At 46.0% G+C, this 23,495-nt stretch overlaps 2 protein-coding genes across 21 annotated transcripts in view; both read right to left on the minus strand.

The window, feature by feature from the left end:
- Positions 1-8,040: 8,040 nt before the first annotated feature.
- Positions 8,041-11,977, minus strand: HAX1 (HCLS1 associated protein X-1). The gene is given in 9 exon segments (XM_031653267.1): positions 8,041-8,304; positions 8,450-8,540; positions 8,693-8,799; positions 8,952-9,003; positions 10,034-10,114; positions 10,116-10,222; positions 10,398-10,660; positions 11,214-11,337; positions 11,487-11,977. Coding segments are annotated over 8 exon segments (840 nt in total). The 5' UTR covers positions 11,267-11,337; positions 11,487-11,977; the 3' UTR covers positions 8,041-8,218.
- Positions 11,978-12,469: 492 nt separating this feature from the next.
- LOC116269741 (ubiquitin-associated protein 2-like) overlaps positions 12,470-23,495 on the minus strand; it is a 38,625-nt gene continuing 27,599 nt past the window's right edge. The window contains exons 19-24 of one of the 20 annotated variants that reach the window (XM_031653304.1): positions 22,804-23,021; positions 22,216-22,321; positions 17,414-17,481; positions 15,017-15,211; positions 14,562-14,612; positions 12,470-13,094 (exon numbers count right to left, since the gene is read on the minus strand). In XM_031653304.1, the coding sequence (XP_031509164.1) occupies positions 13,056-13,094; positions 14,562-14,612; positions 15,017-15,211; positions 17,414-17,481; positions 22,216-22,321; positions 22,804-23,021 (677 nt within the window). In that variant the 3' untranslated portion in view covers positions 12,470-13,055. The other 19 variants (XM_031653301.1, XM_031653279.1, XM_031653275.1 and 16 more) reach the window with 19 other exon arrangements.

Here is a 23,495-nt window from a genome sequence, read left to right on the forward strand (position 1 = left end):
GCCTCCCAAAGTGCTGGGATTACAGGCTTGAGCCACCGTGCCTGGCCTAATTGTTGTATTTTTTTAGTAGAGATGGGGTTTCACCATGTTGGCCAGGCTGGTTTCAAACTCCTGACCTCAGGTGATCCGCCTGCCTTGGCCTCCCAAAGTGTTGGAAATACAAGCGTGAGCCACCATGCCCAGCCAACTACAGTGTCATTAACTATAGTCACCATGTTGTACAATAGATCTCTTGAACTTATTCCTCCTGTCCAACTGAAATTTGGTATCCATTGACCAATGTCTCCCCAACATTCACCACCCCCTAGTCTCTGGCAGCCACCATTCTACTCTATACTTGCATGAGGTTTTTTTTAAGATTCCACATATAAGTGAGATCATGTGGTATTTGTCTTTCTGTGCCTGGCTTACTTCACTTAACATAATGTGCTCTAGGTTCATCGATGTTGTAAATGACAGAATCTCATTCTTTGTTTTTCATTTTTCCCGTAAAGAATGTCTTCATTTTAGAGATGACGTCTGGCTATGTTGCCCAGGCTGACCTTGAACTCCCTGGCTTAAGCAATCTTCCTGCCTCAGCCTCCTGAGTAGCTGGGACAACATGAGCATGCCACCGAGCCAGGCTTCATTCCTTTGTAAGGCTGAATAGTACTCCATTGTGTATATATGCCACATTTTCTTTATCCGTTCATCCACTGAAGGAGACTTGGGTTGATTCCTACTCTTGGCTATTGTGAACAGTACTGCAATGAACATGGCAGTGCAGGTATCTCTTCAACGTACTGATTTCAGTTCCCTTGAAAATATACCCAGTAGTTGGATTGCTGGATCTCCATTGTCTTATACTTCATGTTGCTGATAAAGTTTGAGAACATTATGATTCTTGATCCTTTAGGGTTTTTTGTTTGTTTGTTTCGTCCACTGACACAGCCCTCAGGAGATCCTGAGAACATGTTCCCCATTTTTTTTTTCTCTCTCCCTCTAGAATCTTTTAAACTCTGTTGTCTCCAGTGTTCTAAAATTTCATATGGTGTGCCTTGAGTGAGTTTATTTTCACCATTGGTCCGGCGTGTGGCAAGTCCTTTCAGGTTAGAAAGTAATATCCTTCAGGCTGGGCGCAGTGGCTCATTCCTGTAATTCCAGCACTTTGGTAGGTCGAGGTGGGAGGATCACTTGAGCCCAGGAGTTGGAGACCAGCCAGGGCAAGATGGCAAGACCACCGTCTCTACCAAAAACAAAATGAAAAAACAAAAAACAAAAATTAGTTGGGTGTGGTGGTGCACACCCAGCCACTCAGGAGGCTGAGGCAGGAGGATCGCTTGAACCCAGAAGTTCGAGGCTGCAATGAGCTATGATTGTGCCACTGCACTCCAATCTGAGTGACAGAGTGAGATTCTGTCTCAAAAAACATTAAGTAATATTCTTAAATTCTGGAATATTTTCATGACATTTCATTGATAATTTATGCCATTCTAGTTTTATGTCTCTCTCTCTCTCTCTCTCTTTCTTTCTTTTGAGATGGAGTCTCACTCTATCACCAGGCTGGAGTGCAGTGGCATTATCTCTGCTCACTGCAAACTCCACCTCCCAGGTTCACACCATTCTCCTGTCTCAGCCTCCCAAGCAGCTGGGACTACAGGCACCCACCACCACGCCCAGCTAATTTTTTGTACATTTAGTAGAGACGGTGTTTCACCGTGTTATCCAGGATGGTCTCCATCTCCTGACCTCGTGATCCACCCGCCTTGTCCTCGCAAAGTGCTGGGATTACAGGCGTGAGCTACCACGCCCAACCCTTTTTCTCTTATTTTTCGATCAGTTATTTTGTTTACTTTTTGGAGAATTGAACTTTATTTTCCTAATTTTTATAGTTTTTTTTTTTTTTTTTCATTTCTGCTATCATATTTGTGTGTGTGGTGTTTTTTTCTTTTTTTGGAGATAGAGTCTCACTCTGTCACCCAGGCTGGAGTGCAGTGGCACAATCATAGCTCATTACAGCTTTGAACTCTTGCACTCAAGTGATACTCCTACCTCAGCCTTCCCAGTAGCAAGTACTGCAGTGTGCACCACCCTGCCTGGCTAATCTTTAATTTTTTGTAGAGACAGGTCTCACTATGTTGCCCAGACTGTCTCCAACTCCTGGGCTAATGTCATTCTCTCCCTTCAGCCTTCCAAACTGTTGGGATTACAGGCATGAGTCACTGCGCCCGGCCAAGTACATAAATCTTTATAGTGCTTAGAAATACGAAGCAATAAGCCAGGCACAGTGGCCCATGCCTGTAATCCCAGCACTTTGGGACACCGAGGCAGGTAAATTACTTGAGGTCAGGAGTTCAAGACCAGCCTGGCCAACATGGTGAAAGCCCGTCTTCATCAAAAACACAGAAATGTAGGCTGGGTGGCCTGTAATCCCAGCATTTTGGGAGGCCAAGGCAGGTGGATCACCTGAGGTCAGGAGTTCAGGACCAGCCTGGCCAACATGGTGAAACCCCATCTCTACCAAAAATACAAAAATTAGCCAGGCATGGTGGCAGGCACCTGTAATCCCAGCTACTTGGGAGGCTGAGGCAGGAGAATCACTTGAACTCAGGAGGTGGAGGTTGCAGCGAGCCAAGATCGTGCCATTACACTCCAGCTTGGGCAACAGAGTGAGACTCAGTCTAAAAAAGAAAAAAAAAAATTGCCGGGCGTGGTGAGCCTATAGTCCCAGCTACTGGGGCGGCTCAGGCAGGAGAATCCTGAGCCTCCACCTGGAGGTGGAGGTTGCAGTGAGATAAGATTGTACCACAGCACTCCAGTCTGGGAAACAGAGCGAGACTCCATCTAAAAAAAAAACAAAAGTGTACATTTAAAGTTTTTAATCTCTCTGCATAGTCTCTGTTTCTTACAAGTTGCTTCATTTGTCTCTACCACTCATGTTAGATGCTTTCTTCATGTATCTGGTGATTTTTAGCTCCATTTATATTTGTGATGGAATTCTAAAAAGTTGATTAGAAAAACCAATTGTATTTTTATATACTAGACGGATTAAATAATAATAAAAAGGCAGGAAGACTGGTTTTACTAAATAAAACTATAGTATTTTAAGGTATGATATGGGCACAAAGATAGACAAATAGATTAATAGAATAGAAAGATCCCTTACAGTTGTGTGTGTGCATGTGTGTGTGTTGTTGTTGCTGTTGTTTTGGGGCTTTTTTGTTTTATTTATTTATGTATTTTTAGCTGGGATTACAGGCGCCCACCACCACGGTCAGCTAATTTTGTATTTTTAGTAGAGACGAGGTTTCACCATGCTGTCCAGGCTGGTTTGAACTCCTGACCTCACGGGATCCACCTGCCTCGGCCTCCCAAAGTGCTGAGATTATAGGCATGACCCACCATGCCTGGCCTATTTATTTATTTATTATTATTATTATTATTATTATTATTTTATTTTTTTTTTTTTTGAGACGGAGTCTCGCTGTGTCTCCCAGGCTGGAGTGCAGTGGCGTGATCTCGGCTCACTGCAAGCTCCGCCTCCCGGGTTCACGCCATTCTCCCTCCTCAGCCTCCCAAGTAGCTGAGACTACAGGCGCCCGCCACCACACCCGGCTAGTTTTTTGTATTTTTAGTAGAGATGGGGTTTCACCATGTTAGCCAGGATAGTCTCGATCTCCTGACCTCGTGATCCACCCGCCTCGGCCTCTCAAAGTGCTGGGATTACAGGCTTTAGCCACCGCGCCCGGCCATTTATTATTATTATTATTTGAGGCAGAGTCTCGCTCTGTCACCCAGGCTGGAGTGCAGTGGCATGATCTCTGCTTACTGCAACCTCTGCCTGCTGGGTTCAAGCGATTCTCCTGCCTCAGCCTCCTGAGTAGCTGGAATTACAGGTGCGCGCCACCATGCCCGGCTAATTTTTACTTTTAGTAGAGACTTAGGGCCTCACGCATGTTGGTCAGGGCTGGTCTCTCGGACCTCTGACCCGTGATCCACTCCGCCTTTGGCCTCCCAAAGTGCCAGATTACAGGCGGAGCCACCACGCCCAGTCACTCACTCTTTTTTTTTTTTTAATTTTTTTTTTTTTTTTTTTTTTTTTGAGACGGAGTCTTGCTCTGTCGCCTAGGCTGGGAGTGTGCAGTGGGAGCATCTCGGCCCATACTGTAAGCTCACCCGGGTTCACGCCCTCCTGCCTCAGCCTCCCGAGTAGCTGGGACTACAGGCGCCACCACTGGCGCTCAAGCACTTTTTTTTTCTATTTTTAGTAGAGACGGGTCACCATGGTCTCGGGATCTCCTGGATCTTAGGGATCCACCTCGGGCCTCCCAAAGTGCTGGGATTACAGGCGTGAGCCACCGCCGCTTTTTTAATATTTTGAGACGCCGCCTTGCTCTCTATTACCCAGGCTGGAGTGTATGGTGCAATCTCGCTCACTGCAACCCTGCCTCCCGGTTCAAGTGATTTCGCGCCTCAGCCTCCCAAGTAGCTGAGATTGCAGGCCTGTACTACCATGCCTGGCTAATTTTTGTATTTTTAGTAGAGACAGCAAGTTATCTGCCTGTTTCAGCCTCCCAAAGTACTGGGATTACAGGCGTGAGCCACCATGCTTGGCCTTTTTATTTTGAGAGAGAGTGTCACTCTGTTGCCCAGGCTGGAGTGCAGTGGCATGGTCATGGCTCACTGCATCCTTGACCTCCTGGGCTCGACATCGTCCCCTCTCAGACTCCTGAGTAGCTGGGACTACAGGCATGCACCACCATGCCCAACTAATTTTTAAATTTTTTTGTAGAGACAGGGTTTTCCTATGTTGCCCAGGCTGGTCTCAATTGTTCCTCCCCACTCAGCTTCCCAAAGTGTTGAGATTACAGGTGTGAGCCACTGTGACTGGCCTCAGATTTGCCCTCTTAACCATAGTACTAAAAGCTTTTTTTTTTTTTTTTTGAGATGGAGTCTCCCTGTGTCGCCCAGGCTGGAGTGCAGTGGCGCGATCTCAGCTCACTACAAGCTCCGCCTCCTGGGTTCACGCCATTCTCTCGCCTCAGCCTCCGAGTAGCTGGGACTACAGGCGCCTGCCACCACGCCCGGCTAGTTTTTTGTATTTTTAGTAGAGACGGGGTTTCACCATGTTAGCCAGGATGGTCTCGATCTCTTGACCTCATGATCCACCCGCCTCGGCCTCCCAAAGTGCTGGGATTACAGGCTTGAGCCACCGCGACCAGCTAAAAGCTTTTGTTGTTGTTGTGATCGGGTCTCACTCTGTAGTCCAGGCTAGAATGCAGTGGTGTGATCATAGATCATGGCAGCCTCGAACTCCAGCCTCCAGAGATCCTCCTGTTTTAGCCTCCTGAATAGCTGAGACTACAGATGTGGGCCACCATGCTCAGCTAATTTATTTATGTTTTTTGAGATGGAGTCTCGCTTTGTCACCCAGGCTGGAGGACAGCAGCACAATCTCGGCTCACTGCAACCTCCGCCTCCTGGATTCAAGTGATCCTCCTGCCTCAGCCTCCTAAGTAGCTGGGATTACAAGTGTGCACCACCCCACTAAGCTAACTTTTTTTATTTTTAGTAGAGTTGGGGTTTCACCATGTTGGCCAGGCTGGTCTCGAACTCCTGATGTCAAGTGATCTGCCCACCTTGGCCTCCCAAAGTGTTGAGATTATAAATGTGAACCACAGTGCCTGGCTTGCTTGAACTCCTGACCTCAAGTGATCTGCCCACCTCAGCCTCCCAAAGTGCTGGGATTATAGGCGTGAGCAATGATGCCCAGCCTGCTTAGCTAATTTTTAAAAAATATTTTGGGCTGGGCGTGGTGGCTCAAGCCTGTAATCCCAGCACTTTGGGAGGCCAAGACGGGTGGATCACGAGGTCAGGAGATCAAGACCATCCTGGCTAACATGGTGAAACCCTATCTTTACTAAAAAACACAAAAAACCAGCCGGGCGAGGTGGCGGGCGCCTGTAGTCCCAGCTACTCGGGAGGCTGAGGCAGGAGAATGGCATAAACCCAGGAGCCAGAGCTTGCAGTGAGCTGAGATCCGGCCACTGCACTCCAGCCTGGGCAACAGAGCGAGACTCCGTCTCAAAAAAAAAAAAAAAAATTTTGCTGGGTGCAGTGGCTCACGCCTGTAATCCCAGCACTTTGGGAGGCTGAGGCAGGTGGATCACGAGGTCAAGAGATCGAGACCAGCCTGGCCAACATGGTGAAACCCCGTCTTCACTAAAAATACAAAAGTTAGCTGGACATGGTGGCACATGCCTGTCGTCCCAGCTACTCAGGAGGCTCAGGCAGGAGAATCGCTTGAACTCGGGAGGCAGAGGTTGCAGTGAGCTGAGATCGCACCACTGCATTCCAGCCCGGTGACAGAGAGAGACAAAGAGTCTCAAAAATATATATATATAAAAAATGTATAAATATATTATATATATATTTTATATACAAATATCATATTATATATTTGTCACATTATATATTTATAAATATATATTGTATATTTATAAATATATATTATATATTTATATATTATATACAAATATTATATATTATATATGTAATCATATATATGTAATCATATATAATATATATGCAATCATATATAATATATATTATATATTTGTATTATATATTATGCATATAAATCTATATAATATTTATGTTACACATATAAATCTCTATATATATTTTAGAGATAGGATCTTGCTATGTTACCTCCACCTCCTGGGCTCAAGTAATCCTCCTATCTCAGCCTCCCAAGTAGCTGGGATGATATGTGCAGTCTAACACACTGGATTAAAAACTTTTATAATGAGAAAAGGAAGCCTGGGCAACACGGCAAAACTCCGTCTCTGCAAAAAATACAAAAAGTAAATAAATAAAAAACCAAAAAAAAGAAAAAATAATTAGCTAGGCATGCTGGTGTATGCCTGTAGTCCCAGCTACTCAGGAGGCTGAGGTGGAAGTATTAGGCCCAAGTCGAGGCTACAGTGAACCAACATTACTCCCCTACACTCTAGCCTGTATGAGACCCTGCCTCAAAAAGAAAAAAGGACCTAGTAACATTTGTGCCAGGTGTATTTTCTCTAACATACATAATAATTTTTTTTTTGAGATGGAGTTTTGCTCTTTTTGCACAAGCTGGAGTGCAATGGCATGATCACAGCTCACTGCAACCTCCGCCTCCTGAGTTCCAGCAATTCTCCTACCTCAGCCTCCCAAGAAGCTGGAATGACAAACATGTGCCACCATACCTGGCTAATTTTTGTATTTTTAGTAGGGACGGGGTTTCACCATATTGGTCAGGCTGATCTCGAACTCCAGACTTCACATGATCCATCTGCCTCGGCCTCCCAAAGTGCTGGGATTACAGGCGTGAGCCACCACGCCCAGCCACATAACAATTTTTTTAAGGCCAGTAAAGTAAGGAAAATTTACCCATGTACTTCCTCAGTTACTTCATGACCTCTCCAGTCAGTGATCCACACTTCCACACCCACACCCTTTTTTGGGAATCTGATGTATCCCTTTCTAGAAATTCTAGAAGTTTTCCTGAAATTATTTCTAGTTATCTCCTCAGTAAGAAAAATCATTTTTCTTTTCTTTTTTTTTTTTGAGATGGAATTTTGCTCTTGTTGCCTACGCTGGAGTGCGATGGCACGGTCTCGGCTCACTGCAACCTCCGCCTCCTGGGTTCAAGTGATTCTACTGCCTCAGCATGGGATTACAGGCACCCGCCACCATGCCCAGCTAATTTCTGTATTTTTAGTAGAGACGGAGTTTCACCACGTTGGCCAGGCTGGTCTTCAACTCCTGACCTCAGGTGATCTGCCTGTCTCAGCCTCCCAAAGTGCTGGGATTACAGGTGTGAGCCACCAAACCTGGCCTCTTTTTTTTCTTTTTAAATTTATTTCTTGCTTGAGAAAGAAAAATCATTTTCTACTCAGGTTTTAGATGTAGAATAAAAAGTTAAGGAATAAGGAGAAGGTAGAGGACCAAGATAATTTCGGAAGTGTTGGATGGTTCTAGAAACTGAAATAGCCTTGACAAAACCAAGACAAATAATTAGCATAAATAAAAGTTTTATTGGTCAGTTTGGGTGAGTGACAAACTGACATGCCCCCAATTCACTATTCCACATATCCAAGCCCCTGAGGTGGCAAAAGGAGAAGCTAAGCTTATTAATGGTGGGCAATGGGTGAAAGGTGGAAAGGACTCTGAAGGCCTCTGAGGGTTAACAAGGCTACCGGGACCGGAACCAACGTCCTAGGAATAAGTCCAGGATGGAGAAGGCATCATCCAGGGCTGGAGGTCTTGGTGATTCTGGATCTAAGGAAGAAAGTCATACACACAAATAGGCTAAATGAAAGAGACCAGGCAGAAGCAAAGGAGAGAAATAATATTCAAGGGTAGAAGAGTAAGAGTTCCCTTCCCCAAGGAATCTTGAGATGAACCCCTTTGTCTTTTAACTTACCACCCCTAGGACTGCTCTCTGCTTCGTGTCGGGTTACTGTAGTCTCTGTCCGGCCCTCACTGTCCACCACAGTCCGGCGCTCCTCCACTATCTACAAGGAGAAGTCCCCACCATATTCCTCACATCACTAAAGATAACGCTCAGCAGTTTCTTTACAGAGATCCCTGTTTATTTACAGAGATTCCTGTTTCAGGGCATTCATTCCCTGGCCACAATTTCCTTTACCTCTTTCTTTCAACTCACCCCATCTGGTTTAGTGATCTTGGTTACAGAGATGCTCTTGAAATAGGATTTGGGCTGGGGCTGTAGAACCGGGCCAAGACCCTCCTGGGAAACCTGGGAATCAAGATCTGGAAGAGCAGAGAGATGAAGAAGCAGGAGAGAAAGAGTCCAAGGGAAAAAAGGAGACAAGTGTACAGGAAGAAACTTCAGGGAGGGAAAATGGACAGAACTTCAGAAGAATAACAAAAGGCTGATAAACTTCCCCTTCCTCCAGACTTACCATTGTCCTCTCTGGTTCTAGGATGGGGGTCCACAGGCCATATGTCATCAAACTGCAGAAGAAACCATAGTAAGTGAAAAGACATCTTCTAATCTGAAATTTGAAAGGTCATAGACCTCAAACTAATCCTGAGCTCCAAAACTCCCTGCCCCCGGGGAGATAATTCCATTCAGAATAGCTTTATTTATACACTCCTTCCTCCTTCCTGGATGTTTTATGTATCCTTCTACCAGAAAGACTTCCTGAACTGATATATGCCTATACTCTGTGCACAATCCTGCCTTATCCAAGAATTATCTGGACCAGTGATGGTTTATTGTTTTTTTTTTTTTTTAAGAAACAGAACACCCATCTCCCCCCCAAAGAAAATCCCACAAGCTTAATAGAGAAAACAGAAAACACTAAATGGAGGGCTTAGGATTCCAGCCCAAGGCTATCAGATTCAAACAAGAATTGCAATCTTTGGCCAGGCATGTTGGCTCACACCTGTAATTCCAGCACTTTGGGAGGCCAAGGTGGGTGGACCACCTGAGGTCAGGAGCTCGAAAGCAGCCTGGCCAATATGGTGAAACACCGCCTTTACTAAAAATACAAAAATTAGTCGGGCGTTTGGCAGGTGACTGTAATCCCAGCTACTCAGGAGGCTGAGGTAGGAGAATCACTTGAATCTGGGAATTGGAGGTTGCAGTGAGCTGAGATTGTGCCACTGCACCACAGCCTGGGTAACAGAGCAAGGCTGGGTCTCAAAAAAAAAAAAAAAAAGTGCAATCTTTGTACTTTTTTTTTTTTTTTTGACATGAGTCTCCACCTCCTGGGTTCAACCAATTCTCCTGCCTCAGCCTCCCGAGTAGCTGGGATTACAGGTGCCCACCACCACGCCCGGCTAATTTTCTGTATTTTTAGTAGAGACATGGTTTCACCATGTTGACCAGGCTAGTCTCGAACTCCTGACCTCAGGTGATCCACCCTCGGCCTCCCAAAGTGCTGGGATTACAGGCGTTAGCCACCGCGCCTGGCCAGTCTTTGCACTTTATTAGTGGTCTCTCACAAGCTCTCACTTTAGGACCCGATGGGATACTCACCCTATGAAATGGTCTCTGGGAGCCCCAGTCTGGTGCTGGTTTGGGGGATTCACTTCTTCCATCACTCTCCAAGACCCCCCCCAAAGATCCTGGGCTGGTGACTATCTGGATACTTAAGCATTGAGTCCCGAAGTGTCTGTCCCTCCCGCAGTCTCTCACCAGGTGTCTCTGACTCAGGACCTGGGAGTTCTGCAGAAAGGTGGCAGGTGTTTGCTGGGGTGGGAAAGGACTTGGGCTCTATAAATCTCCCTGAAATCATCAGTCTTCTCACACTTCCCATCCCCCAGCTACTCCCTGCAGGCTCTTTATTTCACCCACCAACCCACTAGAAACCGCAGGTTGTCCCTCAGGGAAAGCCACACACCAGGAGGATGGGAAGGCAAGGTCCAGGCCCCCATATCGCTGAAGATGCTATTGAAATCTCGTACTAGGTCATCAAAGCCGAAGTTATCGTGGAAACGTATCCCTCCTCCTGGGCTGAAGCTGAAGCCGAAGCCAAATTCCTCAGGGGGGTGCTGAGGACTATGGAACCTTGGGTTCCCACGGCCCCATGAACCCCCTTCTTCCTCTTCTTCCTCATCATCATCTTCATCTCGAGTCATCCCTCCAAAAAAGGGATCTCTGTGGCTGAGAGTGGAGGCAGATTGGCCACCAAGATGTCAGCACGATTTAAGCCATAAAATCAACTCATGGGTGGCAAAGTGGGACAAGAGCAAGGGGTCTGGGAAGCTGGGGAGAGGGTCGGAGGACTGGTTGCCGCATCAAAACATTAATACAATGGCTGACAGTTCTTTCTTTCTTCCTTTTTTTTTTTTTTTTTTTTTTTTTATCAAAGTCAGACAGCTCGCAGCTCCCTTCTTACACTTTCCCCCAGAGTCCCTCCCCTCTCTCCCAAGGTCCTGCTCACTTGCTCACTGTCCTATTCTCCCGACCCCCATTGTCTTCCCCGCCCGGGTCCCTGTTGCATCACCCCAGGTTGGAGAAAGGCTTAGTTTGCTGTTTCTCCTCTTAACGACCGCCTTGGTTACTGTGGCGGGGTGAGTATTCAATGTTGCGACTTCTGTCCTCTCTACAGGAGTTGAAGGAGTGGGACAGAGGATGCTTTTCCAAAAAATAAGACGTAGGGGTCAAGCTCCCCTCAGACGACCCCCACCCTTGTCCAAGCCGGACCTACTCTCACCTCCGAGGTCCAGGAAAGCCGAAAAAGCCCCGGAAGAGATCAAAGAGGCTCATTCCCGTATTGGGACGCGAACCTTTGAACCCCTCCAGTGGACCATTCGCAGAAGGGGCAAACCTGCGCAGCCCTGTGGGAAATTGAGCGAGGCGTCAGCCCACGCTACCGGAAAGCAAGCCCGCGATCCTGACACTGTCGTAAACGACTGTAAGCCGGACATGCAAGGGAGGCGGGACGGAAAGTCTTCCTCAAATTTGAAAGGCTTTACCTTTACCCCACCTTTTAGAGACCAGTTTCCGTGACGGGAGTGAGCGTGACGCACTTTCAGTTTCCTATGACCGCCTTCCTCCTAAACCTGTTCTTCTTTCTGGAGACAACTCAGTCCGAAAAGCGATTTCGAGGGTTTGACTCTGGATGGCACCCGCATAAAGCCGCCAGAGGGCAGCCCAGCCGCACAGATGAACCGGCTTGATGGCATCCCTCAACCTCCCCACCCCCGGGGCTGGCCAGCCTAACAGCAGAAGCCACCTCGCCTCTTACTCGGGCGTTCCTTTTGACTGACCTGGGTGACGTCTGCTGTTAGAGGGATGAACAAAATGCTTTTCCAAGCTCTTTCTAGTATTGAATTCCCCAGAGAAGAGATCAAGACATAAGAGACGCATGGACTTAACTTCCTCCACCTCTCTAGCTACTAGGGAGTTTGTTATAACCATATAGGATTCTTTTATCTAAGCAGGCTCTGCAACCAGCAAGACAAAGGATTTGTAAGGGAAGGGAAACTAGTTGTGTCCTGAGAAGGAACAAATTGGGGGCGATAAAAAAGTATCCCTTTGGTATCTTTTTTTTTTTTTTTTTTGAGACAAATTTTTCTCTCATGTCTCCCAGGCTGGAGTGCAGTGGCACCATCTCGGCTCACTGCAACCTTCGCCTCCCAGGTTCTCTCCTGCCTCAGCCTCCTGAGTAGCTGGGATTACAGTCATATGCCACCCTGCCCGGCTACTTTTGTATTTTTTGTAGAGACGGGGTTTCACCATGTTGACCAGGCTGGTCTCGAACTCCCGACCTCAGGTGATCTGCCCACCTTGGCCTCCCAAAGCGACTGGCCTCATTTTGTTTACTGTTGTATCGATTTTCAAAGCCTATCCGAAACCTGCCTCTCCCTGTACCCCATCCCCAAGCCAGACTTGGCTCTAGATTCTTTTTCAAAGAATTGGGTATAGCTATGTCACAGAAAAGCACCCAAGAAGCAACTACTACAGTAGTCCATTCCTAGGGGGAATGTGCCCCAAGGTTTTGGTTTTTTTATTTCGTTTTTGGGGTACAGGTGGTGTTTGGTTACATGGATGAGTTCTTTAGTGATTTCTGCGACTTTAGTGCACCCATCACCCGAGCAGTGTACACTGTACCCAGTATGTAGTCTTTTATCCGTCACCCTACTCCAAGATTTAGTTCTGTCAGACGATACATGTTGCCTTTACTTCTTTTTAGTTTATTTACCTGGACCCATTTAAGTCATAACTTAAAACTCTATAAAGCCATTTTTTTCCTTTGAAATGGTCTCAGCTCCTTCTTGATCCTCTCCATTTTCCACCCAATCTCCTCTATCCCTCTCCCTTTACTGCCTGAAATCGGCTGTAGATGTAGCAGTTTCTGGAGGAAATGAAGATTTGTGGTGGTTCTTTCCAGTCAACAGGTTGTGAAAGTCTTAGGGGTGAAGGGAAGGAAATCCCCTCAAGGACAAGATACTACTACCACATTAAGGTCAGGAGTTCTTAAAGGGCGAAGATTTCATTTTATTCCACTGCCTTCAGGGGCCTGCTAGAGGAGGCCCCGTTGGTACAGTAATACTTATTCACCAAGCTGGTCATCGACGAAATTGAGGATGTCCTAGACGGAGCAAGAATAGGCAGAGGCTGAAGGTAGAGGTTTTCTTTTTATATATACAAGACACATTAATCCATTAAATTTGAGGACACAGTACAAAAAAAAAAAAAAAAAAAAAAAACACTTCAACTAATTCATCTGACAATGCTGTTCATATTCATGACGCCATTTTTTTTTTGTTTGTTGTTGTTGTTTTCCTAATAATAAAGGAGGAGACTTAGGGCTGTTGGGCTGATATATATTTGGGGGTCCCACCTCCCCACCTCATCCGTACACCACCAGGGTGAACAGGAGGAAGCAAAGGAAGGGCAGGGCCCATAGCAAAGTTTCATAATCTTGAATGCAAGAGGGGAGAAGGAATGGAAGGGGGGAAAAAAAAGGAGAAAATACAAATCCTATAATACATACAACAGGGTGGGGATGGTATAGGAATGGGACAGACATGAAGCTGAGGCATGGGGTGGGCCGCTGGGGGTGGGGGGCAGCGGAAACCCCCCACATTCCTTTCTCTTTGATGTTGTTTCCATAGTTTCCAGGCTGAGAAGCCCTCTCAGAAGATGGGACCGGGAGAAGAGGGTCAGGGCCTCAGTTGGCCCCCCAGCTGTAGCTGTTGTAGGCAGACTTGTTGGTCTGGGGCTTCTGCGGGATGGAGCTGGTCTGGCTACGTTGCCCGCTGCCCGTCTGCAGGGGAATGGGAGGATGATGGGGAGGAAAAAGGTGTCTAGTTAGTGGTACAAATTTGTAACATCTTCAGGTGGAGATGTGCAAACTGTCTTGCTCTCCCATTCCCCTCACTACTATTAAAACCATAGAAAATTTAGTCTGCATAGCTGCTAAAGCCCCTTTCTTACAAGCAGGAAGGCATTTTTGACTTTTAAATAGGGAAAAGATGAAGAGGGCAAGATACCTTTGGAGATAAGGTAGTGAGTTAGTTCTACTCATTTTCAATTCTACCTTCTCCTACTACCCCTTCTCTCCCCTGCTCTTGGAGATGAGTGATCACGAGGCAATTTCATTTCCATTGATCCCCATGAATGCCTCAATTTGGAAAGCTGTCTTTGAGAGGAAGGAAGTCCTTATTCCAGCTCCAGCCACCTATAATGGAGCTCTCAAGAGGCCACTTGCATTGCCCCACAGATCCCCACCCCTACCACACATCACATCTGTGAGCCCATTTCAGGCAGGTACGAGAGGCAGTCTGAGGCCTCAGGCTGCAGATGCTGCCCCAATAATCTTTTCCATTCTGGTAACCAAATGTTTTCCACAGTTGGGGAAGGGTACAAAGATAAAGAGGGTGTTGGGGAGGGGAGAAGGAGAGAGGAAGGGGAGGCCAGAGAGCTCAGCAAGGTGTTTGTGTTTGTGTATCCCGATTTGTGACCGCGCAGTCTTTTCAAGTTCCCTGAGGCTGTGAAGGTGAAATGGGGACTGAAAAGGAGTGGGTTCAAGCATATGATCATTCAATTTCATTACCTGCTCCTCCTGCTGGCGCTGGCAACAGAGAATCATCTGCAAATATGGTAGCTGAGGCAGAACCAGGATATATGGAAAATAAAGGGACAAACTTTGACAATAGAACTCCACCATTAGAAGGGAAAGCTAAAATGTCAGGGAAGAGGGAAGGCTGGGAGAGGAAAGAGGGGAGGTGTGACCCAGGTCTGATGGGATAAGGACAACTGTGGCACAGGAGGAGAAGGGCACCAAAGGAATTGGGCAAAAAAGGTTTCAATCTGGCCCCTTCTCTGAGATATCCTTTGCCGGCCGCTCGTGTTATGTGCGCTTGTGTCTGTATGTGCTGTGTGCCCATGACTGGCGCTGGGGAGGGATTGGGTGAAGGTGGTGGTGAGGAAGGGTAAGAAAAGGAAAGGGAAGGCAGTTTTAAGGGATAGGAAGAGGAAGGGAAAGGAGAGAGGGGGAAGGGCTATTACCTGGCCATCCTGCTGCAGGTGATGGTGAAGGATCTGAGAGTGCGGCTGCTGATGGGGGGTCAGAATGTGCATAAAGGGGGCAGGTGGGTAGGCAGCAGCTGTGGCCGGATTGATGGGGCCCCCACTTCCTAGGGCTGAAGGCAAGTTGAAGGAAGCAGCAGGAGTACCGGAATGAAAACCTTGTTTCTCAAAGGACTGCTATCCAGGAGGCCAGGAGGAGACAGAGTAAAAGGGATCAGCAAACCAATCTTGGGATTTTCCTGAGCTCAAGCTCCCTGACCCTCAGAAAGCAGCATGGTGTCACAGAAGGCACAGTACACTTGAAATCACATATTCAGGTCTCAGTCTCAGCTCTGCTCTTATTTAATAACTGTGTGAACCTAGGCAAACTACTCAACCTCTTAGCCTCAGTTTCGTCAGATACAAAACAGGGACACTACAAACCTGTTGTAAAGATCAAATAGGCTGGGCACGATGGCTCACACCTGTAATACCAGCACTTTGGGAGGCCGAGATGGCCGGATCACACAGAGTTCGAGACCAGCCTGGCCAATATGGTGAAACCCCATCTCTACTAAAAATACAAAAATTAGCCAGGCGTGGTAGCGGGTACCTGTAAATCCCAGCTACTTGGGAGTCTGAGGCAGGAGGATCACTTGAACCTGGGAGGCAGAGGTTGCAATGAGTCAAGACTGTGCCACTGCACTACAGCCTGGGAGACAGAGGGAGACTCCATCTGAAGAAAAAAAAAAAAAAAAAAGGCTGGGCACAGTGGCTCACGCCTGTAATCCCAGCATTTTGGGAGGCCAAGGCGGGCGGGTCACCTGAGGTTAGGAGTTTGAGACCAGCCTGACCAACATGGAGAAACCCGGTCTCTACTAAAAATACAAAATTAGCCAGGCATGGTAGCACATGCCTGTAACCCCAGTTACTCGGGAGGCTGAGGCAGGAGAATCGCTTGAACCCGGGAGGTGGAGGTTGTGGTGAGCCAAGATCACGCCATTGCACTCTAGCCTGGGAAACAAGAGTGAAACTCCGTCTCAAAAAAAAAAAAAACAACCAAAAACAAACAAAAAGACTAAATAAGAGGATGACATGTGGAAGCACTTTGTAAAACTGAATGTCATATTTGAACATCATGAAATTTGAACTTAGAACTCCAGGCTGGGCATGGTGGCTCACACCTGTAACCCCAGCACTTTTGGGAGGCTAAGGCGGGTGGATTGCTTGAGCCCAGGAGTTCAAGATGAGCCTGGGCAACATGACAAAACCCTGTATCTACCAAAAAACAAAAATACAAAATACAAAACAAACAAAAAACAAAAATACAAAAATTAGGCCTGGTGGCACACACCTATAGCCCCAGCTACTCAGAAGGCTGAGATTCCACCATTGCACTCCAATCTGGGTGACTTCTTGAGACTGTCTCCAAGAAAAAAAAAAAGCAAACCAAGTGTCCCTACCCCTTCCAATATTCCTTTAAAAAATAATAATAATAAATAAATAGTAACTCCGCTGGGCGCGGTGGCTCACACCTGTAATCCCAGCACTTTGGGAGGCCGAGGCAGGTGGATCATGAGGTCAGGAGTTCAAGACTAGCCTAGCCAAGATGGTGAAACCCCGTCTCTATTAAAAAATACAAAAATTAGCAGGCGTGATGGCAGGCGCCTGTAATCCCAGCTACTCGGGAGGCTGAGGCAGGAGAATCGCTTGAACCCGGGAGATGGAGTTGACAGAGAGCTGAGATTGCACCACTGCACTCTAGCCTGGGTGACAGGGCAAGACTCTGTCTCAAAAACAAAAACAAAAAGAACTCCATGGATATTTCAAAAGAAATAAACACATACTGAGGTATTTGAAGTGTTGAAGGTCTTGTTCATGAAGTGCCCCGCCCCAGACCCCCAGTGCTTACTAACAAACTTTAAGTATTTATGGTGATGGGGGATAAAAGCAACATAACAAACCTGTGGATCACTCAAATGCTTCATTAGTTACTAGGTGTCTCCTTTCCCACTCCCACTGTTACAGATTTACTCAAAGAATGGAATGAACTAGTTTCCTGTCACTCTCATACTTACTCTCTTGAAAAGTCATGAAAAAGGTTGGGAGTAGGTAGGAAAAGGGGCCAGGAGAGTTGCACAGTAAATCACATGACACATTAAACAATTTGCCACGCTTCACCTTCCTATTACACTTCTCTTGTTTTTTTCTCAGAGGGCTAAATTTTAACTTCTTAGAGGAAGTGAAGTCTAGAGAAGACCTTTCATTTAGAAAAAGTAGGATGGGTTTCCTGCCACCTCTCCTAGGGTTGTTCTTGTCCACTGTATTTCTACCATTACAACTCCACCTCTTCTATGTCTATCTCTTTTCCACTTCTGTCCAGAGCCAGGCACCTACCTGGGTTTTGGAGTACACAGAACCCGAGATATCTGGCACGCCCGTGTTACTGGAGGTGACTGAAACACCTGGGGGAGGAGGAAACAGACAGGAGGATTAGCTCAGCTAGCTACCTGGCCCTTATTCCTGAGGTGGTATCTGTAGCCTTTCTAGCTATACCAATGCAAGGGAATTTTGGTTGATTTTCCAGCTTCACGTCAGTCCTGAGAGTTAAGAGTTTATGAAACAAAAGCTCCGTAAGGGTTCTTTGGACCTTTCCAGGTGTGTGTTGAGTATACATGAGAGAGTGAGGTTGTTTTTTTGGTGGGCAAGGGAATATGACCAAACCTCACTAGCATATACTGTTTCAAAACACTTCTGTGCCAAAGTCTAGCAGGAATATAATAAACTTTTAATTTTAATGTCCATTTCAAATCAATCCACCCAAACTCCACTCAGTTTTATTCCTGGAGACTCGGGCAGTCTGGCCCTCTCTCTTCCTGAAGTGACATTTCTGGGCTCAAAATCCATGCCTCCACTGCATAAGTACGAGAGGAGCAGTTCACTTTAATCCCCAAGGGCACTCTCATTCTCATAGCCTCAGCTCAGTCAGTCCAGCTTCTTTAGTCTTGGAGCATCTAATGTAAAGGCCTGCCATCAAGATCAATTTCCATGTACACAATTTAAGCCTAAGTGTAGTGGGGTGGCGAGGGATAGGTAGACAGGAGTAGGCCATCTCCTATAGCCTAGGTGGAACACAAAAACCACGTCATTTTCAGTATACAACTTCAGCTTCTCCGTAAGATAAAGTTCTAACCCATACCCCAACTCTTATATTTCCTGTTGAAAACTCCCTACTAACCACTACAACCTTAAAGAAACCAGAGTAGTACAACATGTCATTTTAATTTGTACTCCTCAAATACTCATACTATACTCTATCACCTGGGGTATAAGGCAATGGGTCAAGGAGATAGGAAAAGCCATGAAATAAATAATCTAACATCTTTTAAACTTTCCATTTTTAAACAAAGATTTGAAGAAAAGTAAGTAATTTAGGAATATAAAGCATGATTTTAAAAAGATATATTAGTTTTTATAAAAATAAAACGAAGCTTCAGAAAAACTTTGCCTTTCTGTCTATGCCCTTGGATCCTTCCCATCAGAGGTACACATTTCCTTCTCCTCTGCTGTCAGGAACACTGATGGAAAAGTGTTTTAGAAGCACTGTACTAGAGTGGCCAAATCACAAATAAGGAATCCTCCATTCACCCACAATTCAAACTCTAGAACCCAAATCCTCCCAATGCCTCAGACAAAGGCAGCCTTCCAAAGTTAAGCCCATCTTGAACAGTCACTTTTGAAGTGGTATCTTAATCTGGATAAACTTCCCAACATCCTAAGTCCAGATAATTCCTGGGAGGGGCAAACACTAACTAGGAAAAATAACAGAACTACAGAAAACCAAGCAAGAGAAAATACTTCCTTATCTCCAAAGCATCAACTGTCTAAAGACACTGAAGTAAAAGAAGGGAACGATATCTTAAGGGGCTAATGGGTATTTTTTCCGTTCCCTTTTCAAACCTGAGGTGCCCATCTAGCAAATCACTGGGTAACAGTCATAACTTTTAAGAACAGAAGGTTCAGCTATGGAAAAGGCTTAAGCTAATAGTTTGTGTGGAAGAGTTGAGAGTAAAGGTGGAATAAACAGGATATAAGTAGAACATTTTTAAGTCAAACCAAAAGAGACAATTTACTGCAAAGGCAAAAAAAAAAAAAAAAAAAAAAAAAGCATATTTGGTTACTCTCTGCAGTGAGGCTAGGCTGCCTATATCTAGGAATGGCAGAAATGACTAACTGGATGTTCAAGCTGGGTGGTAGGGAGGAATTCAGCTCCAGTGTGCCCCTACCTGATCTCATTCTTTCCAGAGTTTAGGCTAAAAATAACTTCTAGTCCAGAGGCCTTATCTTGGATATGAGGTTGAAGGGACTGGGAATGCAGGAACCATAATACTCTGTAGTAGCCATAATAATCTCAATGATAGTATTAGAGACCTAGAAAACAATGGGTACTGATTTCACTACCCCTTACCAGTTATTAGAAAGATCTTCAGACTACAGAGTTCTCTTGCTTTCTTTCCAACATCAACACCCCCTACTTATCCCCAAACAGTGACAATACCAGTATCACGTGGGCAGCAGGGCAGAGAAACATGAATCTCTCTCTCCCACCATGGCAGCCCCTGGGAAAGGTGGTCACACTCCACAGAACAAAATTACTCCAAAGGGCTGGGAACAAATACAAGGAAAGCTGAATACTTTGGTTTCTAATTAACCCAGGGTGGTGATCTCACTGTCCACATTAACTGTATAAACAAAGGGCTAATGTTGTATGCTAGCTGGACTGGGAGGGAATTAGAATTTCCACAGTCAAGGAGATGTCTGACCAAACCGCTCCCACACATCCTTAGCTTATACCCGCAAATGCAAAACTGATAATCCAAGATTTCTGAAAAGCCATCAAGGGACTAAGAACAATGTTCCAGGATAGCATAGTCTCCGCAGAGCCTGAGTCATCAACTAGCTGATCACTAATGACTTTATCAGATCTTAGCCACTTGGCCTTTAGGAACCAGATAGATGTGGGAATTAAGCCTTGGAAGATACTTCTCTAACAGCTCTGAACACTATCTCTTTTGCCTTTCACCATGACATGACACTCCAAACTTTTTTGTCCTTTCCCCCACTGCTTATGTAAGAGGCAAAGGAAAGATCTAAATGGAAAAATGAAGCAACATAAACATAGAGAATTGGGGATTTCTACAAAGTTTCCTTTACCAACCAATCAACAGGCAGGAAACTGAGGCTATTTCCCCTCCCCCCACCTTCATGAAACTACCATACTGAAAAATTAACAGTTCTTTGGCTATGCTGGGGTTTGATTAAAAAGGCCACCCTCCACCCTTCATTCATAGCACAGCATTGGTTCCTAGTGTCCAGAAAGACATGCACGGAAAGAACGCCAGAGTTAGCTAAAGAAATACCACAGTTTATTGAAGACTACAAATATTTTTGTTACAAGTTGAAACTACATGCCTTCCAGAAATCAAAAGCAACAGCGGGTGTGTGCATTGATGCTTCGAAGGTGCTGCACCGCTTGAACTTGAAATGGGTAAGACAGGGTCAGACACATGGGGGAGAGGGAAATGGGGGAGGGGCAAGTTCAAAAGCCCAGAAGGTATCCACCAACTCATTTCCCCAAGCCACGCAGGCCATGGCCTCAGCTCAGCAGGCTCTCCTCAGTGGTCTGGTTTCTGAAACAAGACTTCAGTGCAAATTTATACACACACACAAAACACAGCCCCCAGCCTTGGGCCAAATTAGCTCTCAGCCGTCCAGAAATGCTTGTAAGGGGGTGGATATTTTCTTCCTAAAAGGAATCAAATACATAAAAATAAATGAATGGAATGACAAAAGCCCTTTGTGGGGTTGGGAACTAGGGGTTCTCAAGGGCTGATATAATACGTTTCTGAATTCTGAAGGGAGGCAAGAAGCTGGGATTTCTAGAATCAGGTATGCCAATTCTCCTATATTATCAATCACCTAACTCTTAAAATTTGTGAACCTGGTCCAACTAAGACTTCAACCTAATGTCCTCAGAACGGGACCACCACTCCAAGTCAAAAAGCTTATAATCCTCCCCACCAAGATTCAGGGTGGACCTTGCTCGATAAGAGGGGTGGCCACAAGGAGTCTATGTATTAAATCTCAATGGAGCTTCTCAGGATTTAACTGATGACCCACTCTAACTCATAAAGCACAGTTCAAAGCTCCACCTGGCTATCAGTTCCTAGTCCTTACTACCTTCTGTGCTGTTCCCAATTATTGAAAACTGTGGGCAACTGACCCACCCAGAGCCCACATAAGGGTGAAGAACACATGCTGCTCTATCCAGATCACCATGAAACTGTAACTGAGCTGACAGCTTTGAAGGACAACCCCCATCCCCAATCCTAAGCAATCACAGAAACCTGCTCCTCCCCTATTCATCTACAAGTCGCTGAAAAAGTACAATTATATTATTCAAAGATTTCTTCTCGCTCCCTGTCCTCCAAAAGTAGAGCACAGATGTCAGGTATGGAAGCAAGGGAGAGGCTGAGTATCTTTTAGGTAAGTACCCATCCAGAGGATTCCTACAATTCCCTCCTGCCATCACATATGTAAACGGACTTTGCAAAGAGACCAGCCATACAAATGAAGGAACCTAAAGGCCCAACTCTCCCAGTACAGTTCCCACTTTATTGAGTAATAGTCACGCCTACTCCTTTTCCTCCATGGTTTAGGTCTTCTAGCTAGGGAATAAAAAAGGACACATAAAAGTAGTGCTACAAAGTGATTTAAGCCAAACTTATCGTAGTCTGCTAGCTATGAACCCACTTAATGCTACTACTCAGTGAATATACCCCCTTTTGTATTATCAGTGCCATACATATTATCAACACTTGCCTCCACTGACATTTCAGCAAAATCTTGGGGCTCCTTACCCTACTTCCACCCACACTTTTGGCCAACCAACATATTCTAAAAGCCAACACATACTCTTGGGCATTCCTGTCACAAAGAGTGGACACATGTCCTAGTATCAAGCTCCTCTGCTGGTGCTGCTCCCACAGATACCCAAGTCAGCCAAGTATTAACAATCATACCTGGGGCAGCGGTATACCCTCACCAACCCCATTTTCTTAAGCACCAAGTCTTCCTCCCTGAAATTTATCTAATAACACCCCACAGATACCACCGAGCCAGGGACAAGGTCAGCTTACCAGTGTTGTATCCATGAGACCCATATCCACTCGGCTGTTGGAAAGGGGTGGCCGATGCATTCACACTGACATTCACACCATGCTGCTTGGAAGAGGTAGGAGCCACCTAAAGAGCAAAAAGGCCAGACTTGCAGTGACGTGGCAGCAGAATACCATCTGTCCCACTTGTCCTGCTCCAGGTACTGGACATTCAGATGGCTAACTATCCTGATGCAGCTTGACCACAGCTTGCTTAGTGAAATTAGCTCCTTACTAACCGTTCTAGAATCTACTAATGAAGTCAAGAATTGGTAGTTTGGAGGAAGGAAAAGGGACAATGGCAGCAGGGAATGAATGAATCTGAGTGAAGCAAAGCTGTATGGTATCATATTCTCCCTTTGGCAAATTCTAAGACTAGGCAATCCCTATCCTAATTCCACCAATTCCAGCCCCATTCCCCCATCACCCTGCACCAGGCCAAAAACAGACCAGAGGTGGAAACTGTTCCTCCTCATCCATTATTGAAGTCATTGATCCTTAAAAGCAGCTAGAATAGTGTCCAGGGCTAGGATCCTTCACCACAAGGAGTGACCAAAGCCAGGTACTCACAGGGAACACAGCAGGCCCATACTGGAAGGTGCTGGGGAGGCCCGGGACCCCTGTATAGTATGGCAGGCTGGTGTAACTGTAGCCAGGAGGCAGCGCCGGGTTCAGGAATGTCTGCTGCGTGGTATGGTGAGTCTGCGTCTGGTTCTGTTGGGGTTGGGCCAAGGTTGTGGCCGGGGCTGGGGAGGAGGCATCCCCACGGCCGAACTTTGTGAGGTCACCTGTGACAGGAGAGGCTAAATGTACCTGCCTCTTTCACCCCAATACCAATGCAGAATTACCTCTTCTGGTTTCACATGATTCCAGGAGATCCTGTTCAAAGACTATTAAAGTTCAATTCCTTGAATTACATTTCTGAGTGGCTCCAATTAGTGTTGCTCAGCATATACTGAGCACAGTTGCTGTAAGCCAAGGACTAGTGTTGAATAACTGTGCAATGCTATGCCAGGGACAGGCTCCTGGAATAAGGCACCTGCACAATTTCTCTGCCCACTTGTGTTCTCTTTCATCTTCCCCCTTCTTCCCTCCCCTCTTCTCCTCCATGGGGAATACCCCATGCTGGACTTGAAAGACAATGATGGATCAGGGAAAATGGTAAGTCAATGAGGACAATGATAGGTCAGGTAAAAGAAGAAGGCCCCAGACCTAGCAAGGCAGTGAGATTGCCACTGTGAGTAGCATAAAGGGGCAGAGAT

The sequence above is a fragment of the Papio anubis genome, chromosome 1 (assembly GCF_008728515.1).
Source record: "Papio anubis isolate 15944 chromosome 1, Panubis1.0, whole genome shotgun sequence".
Classification (NCBI taxonomy): domain Eukaryota; kingdom Metazoa; phylum Chordata; class Mammalia; order Primates; family Cercopithecidae; genus Papio; species Papio anubis.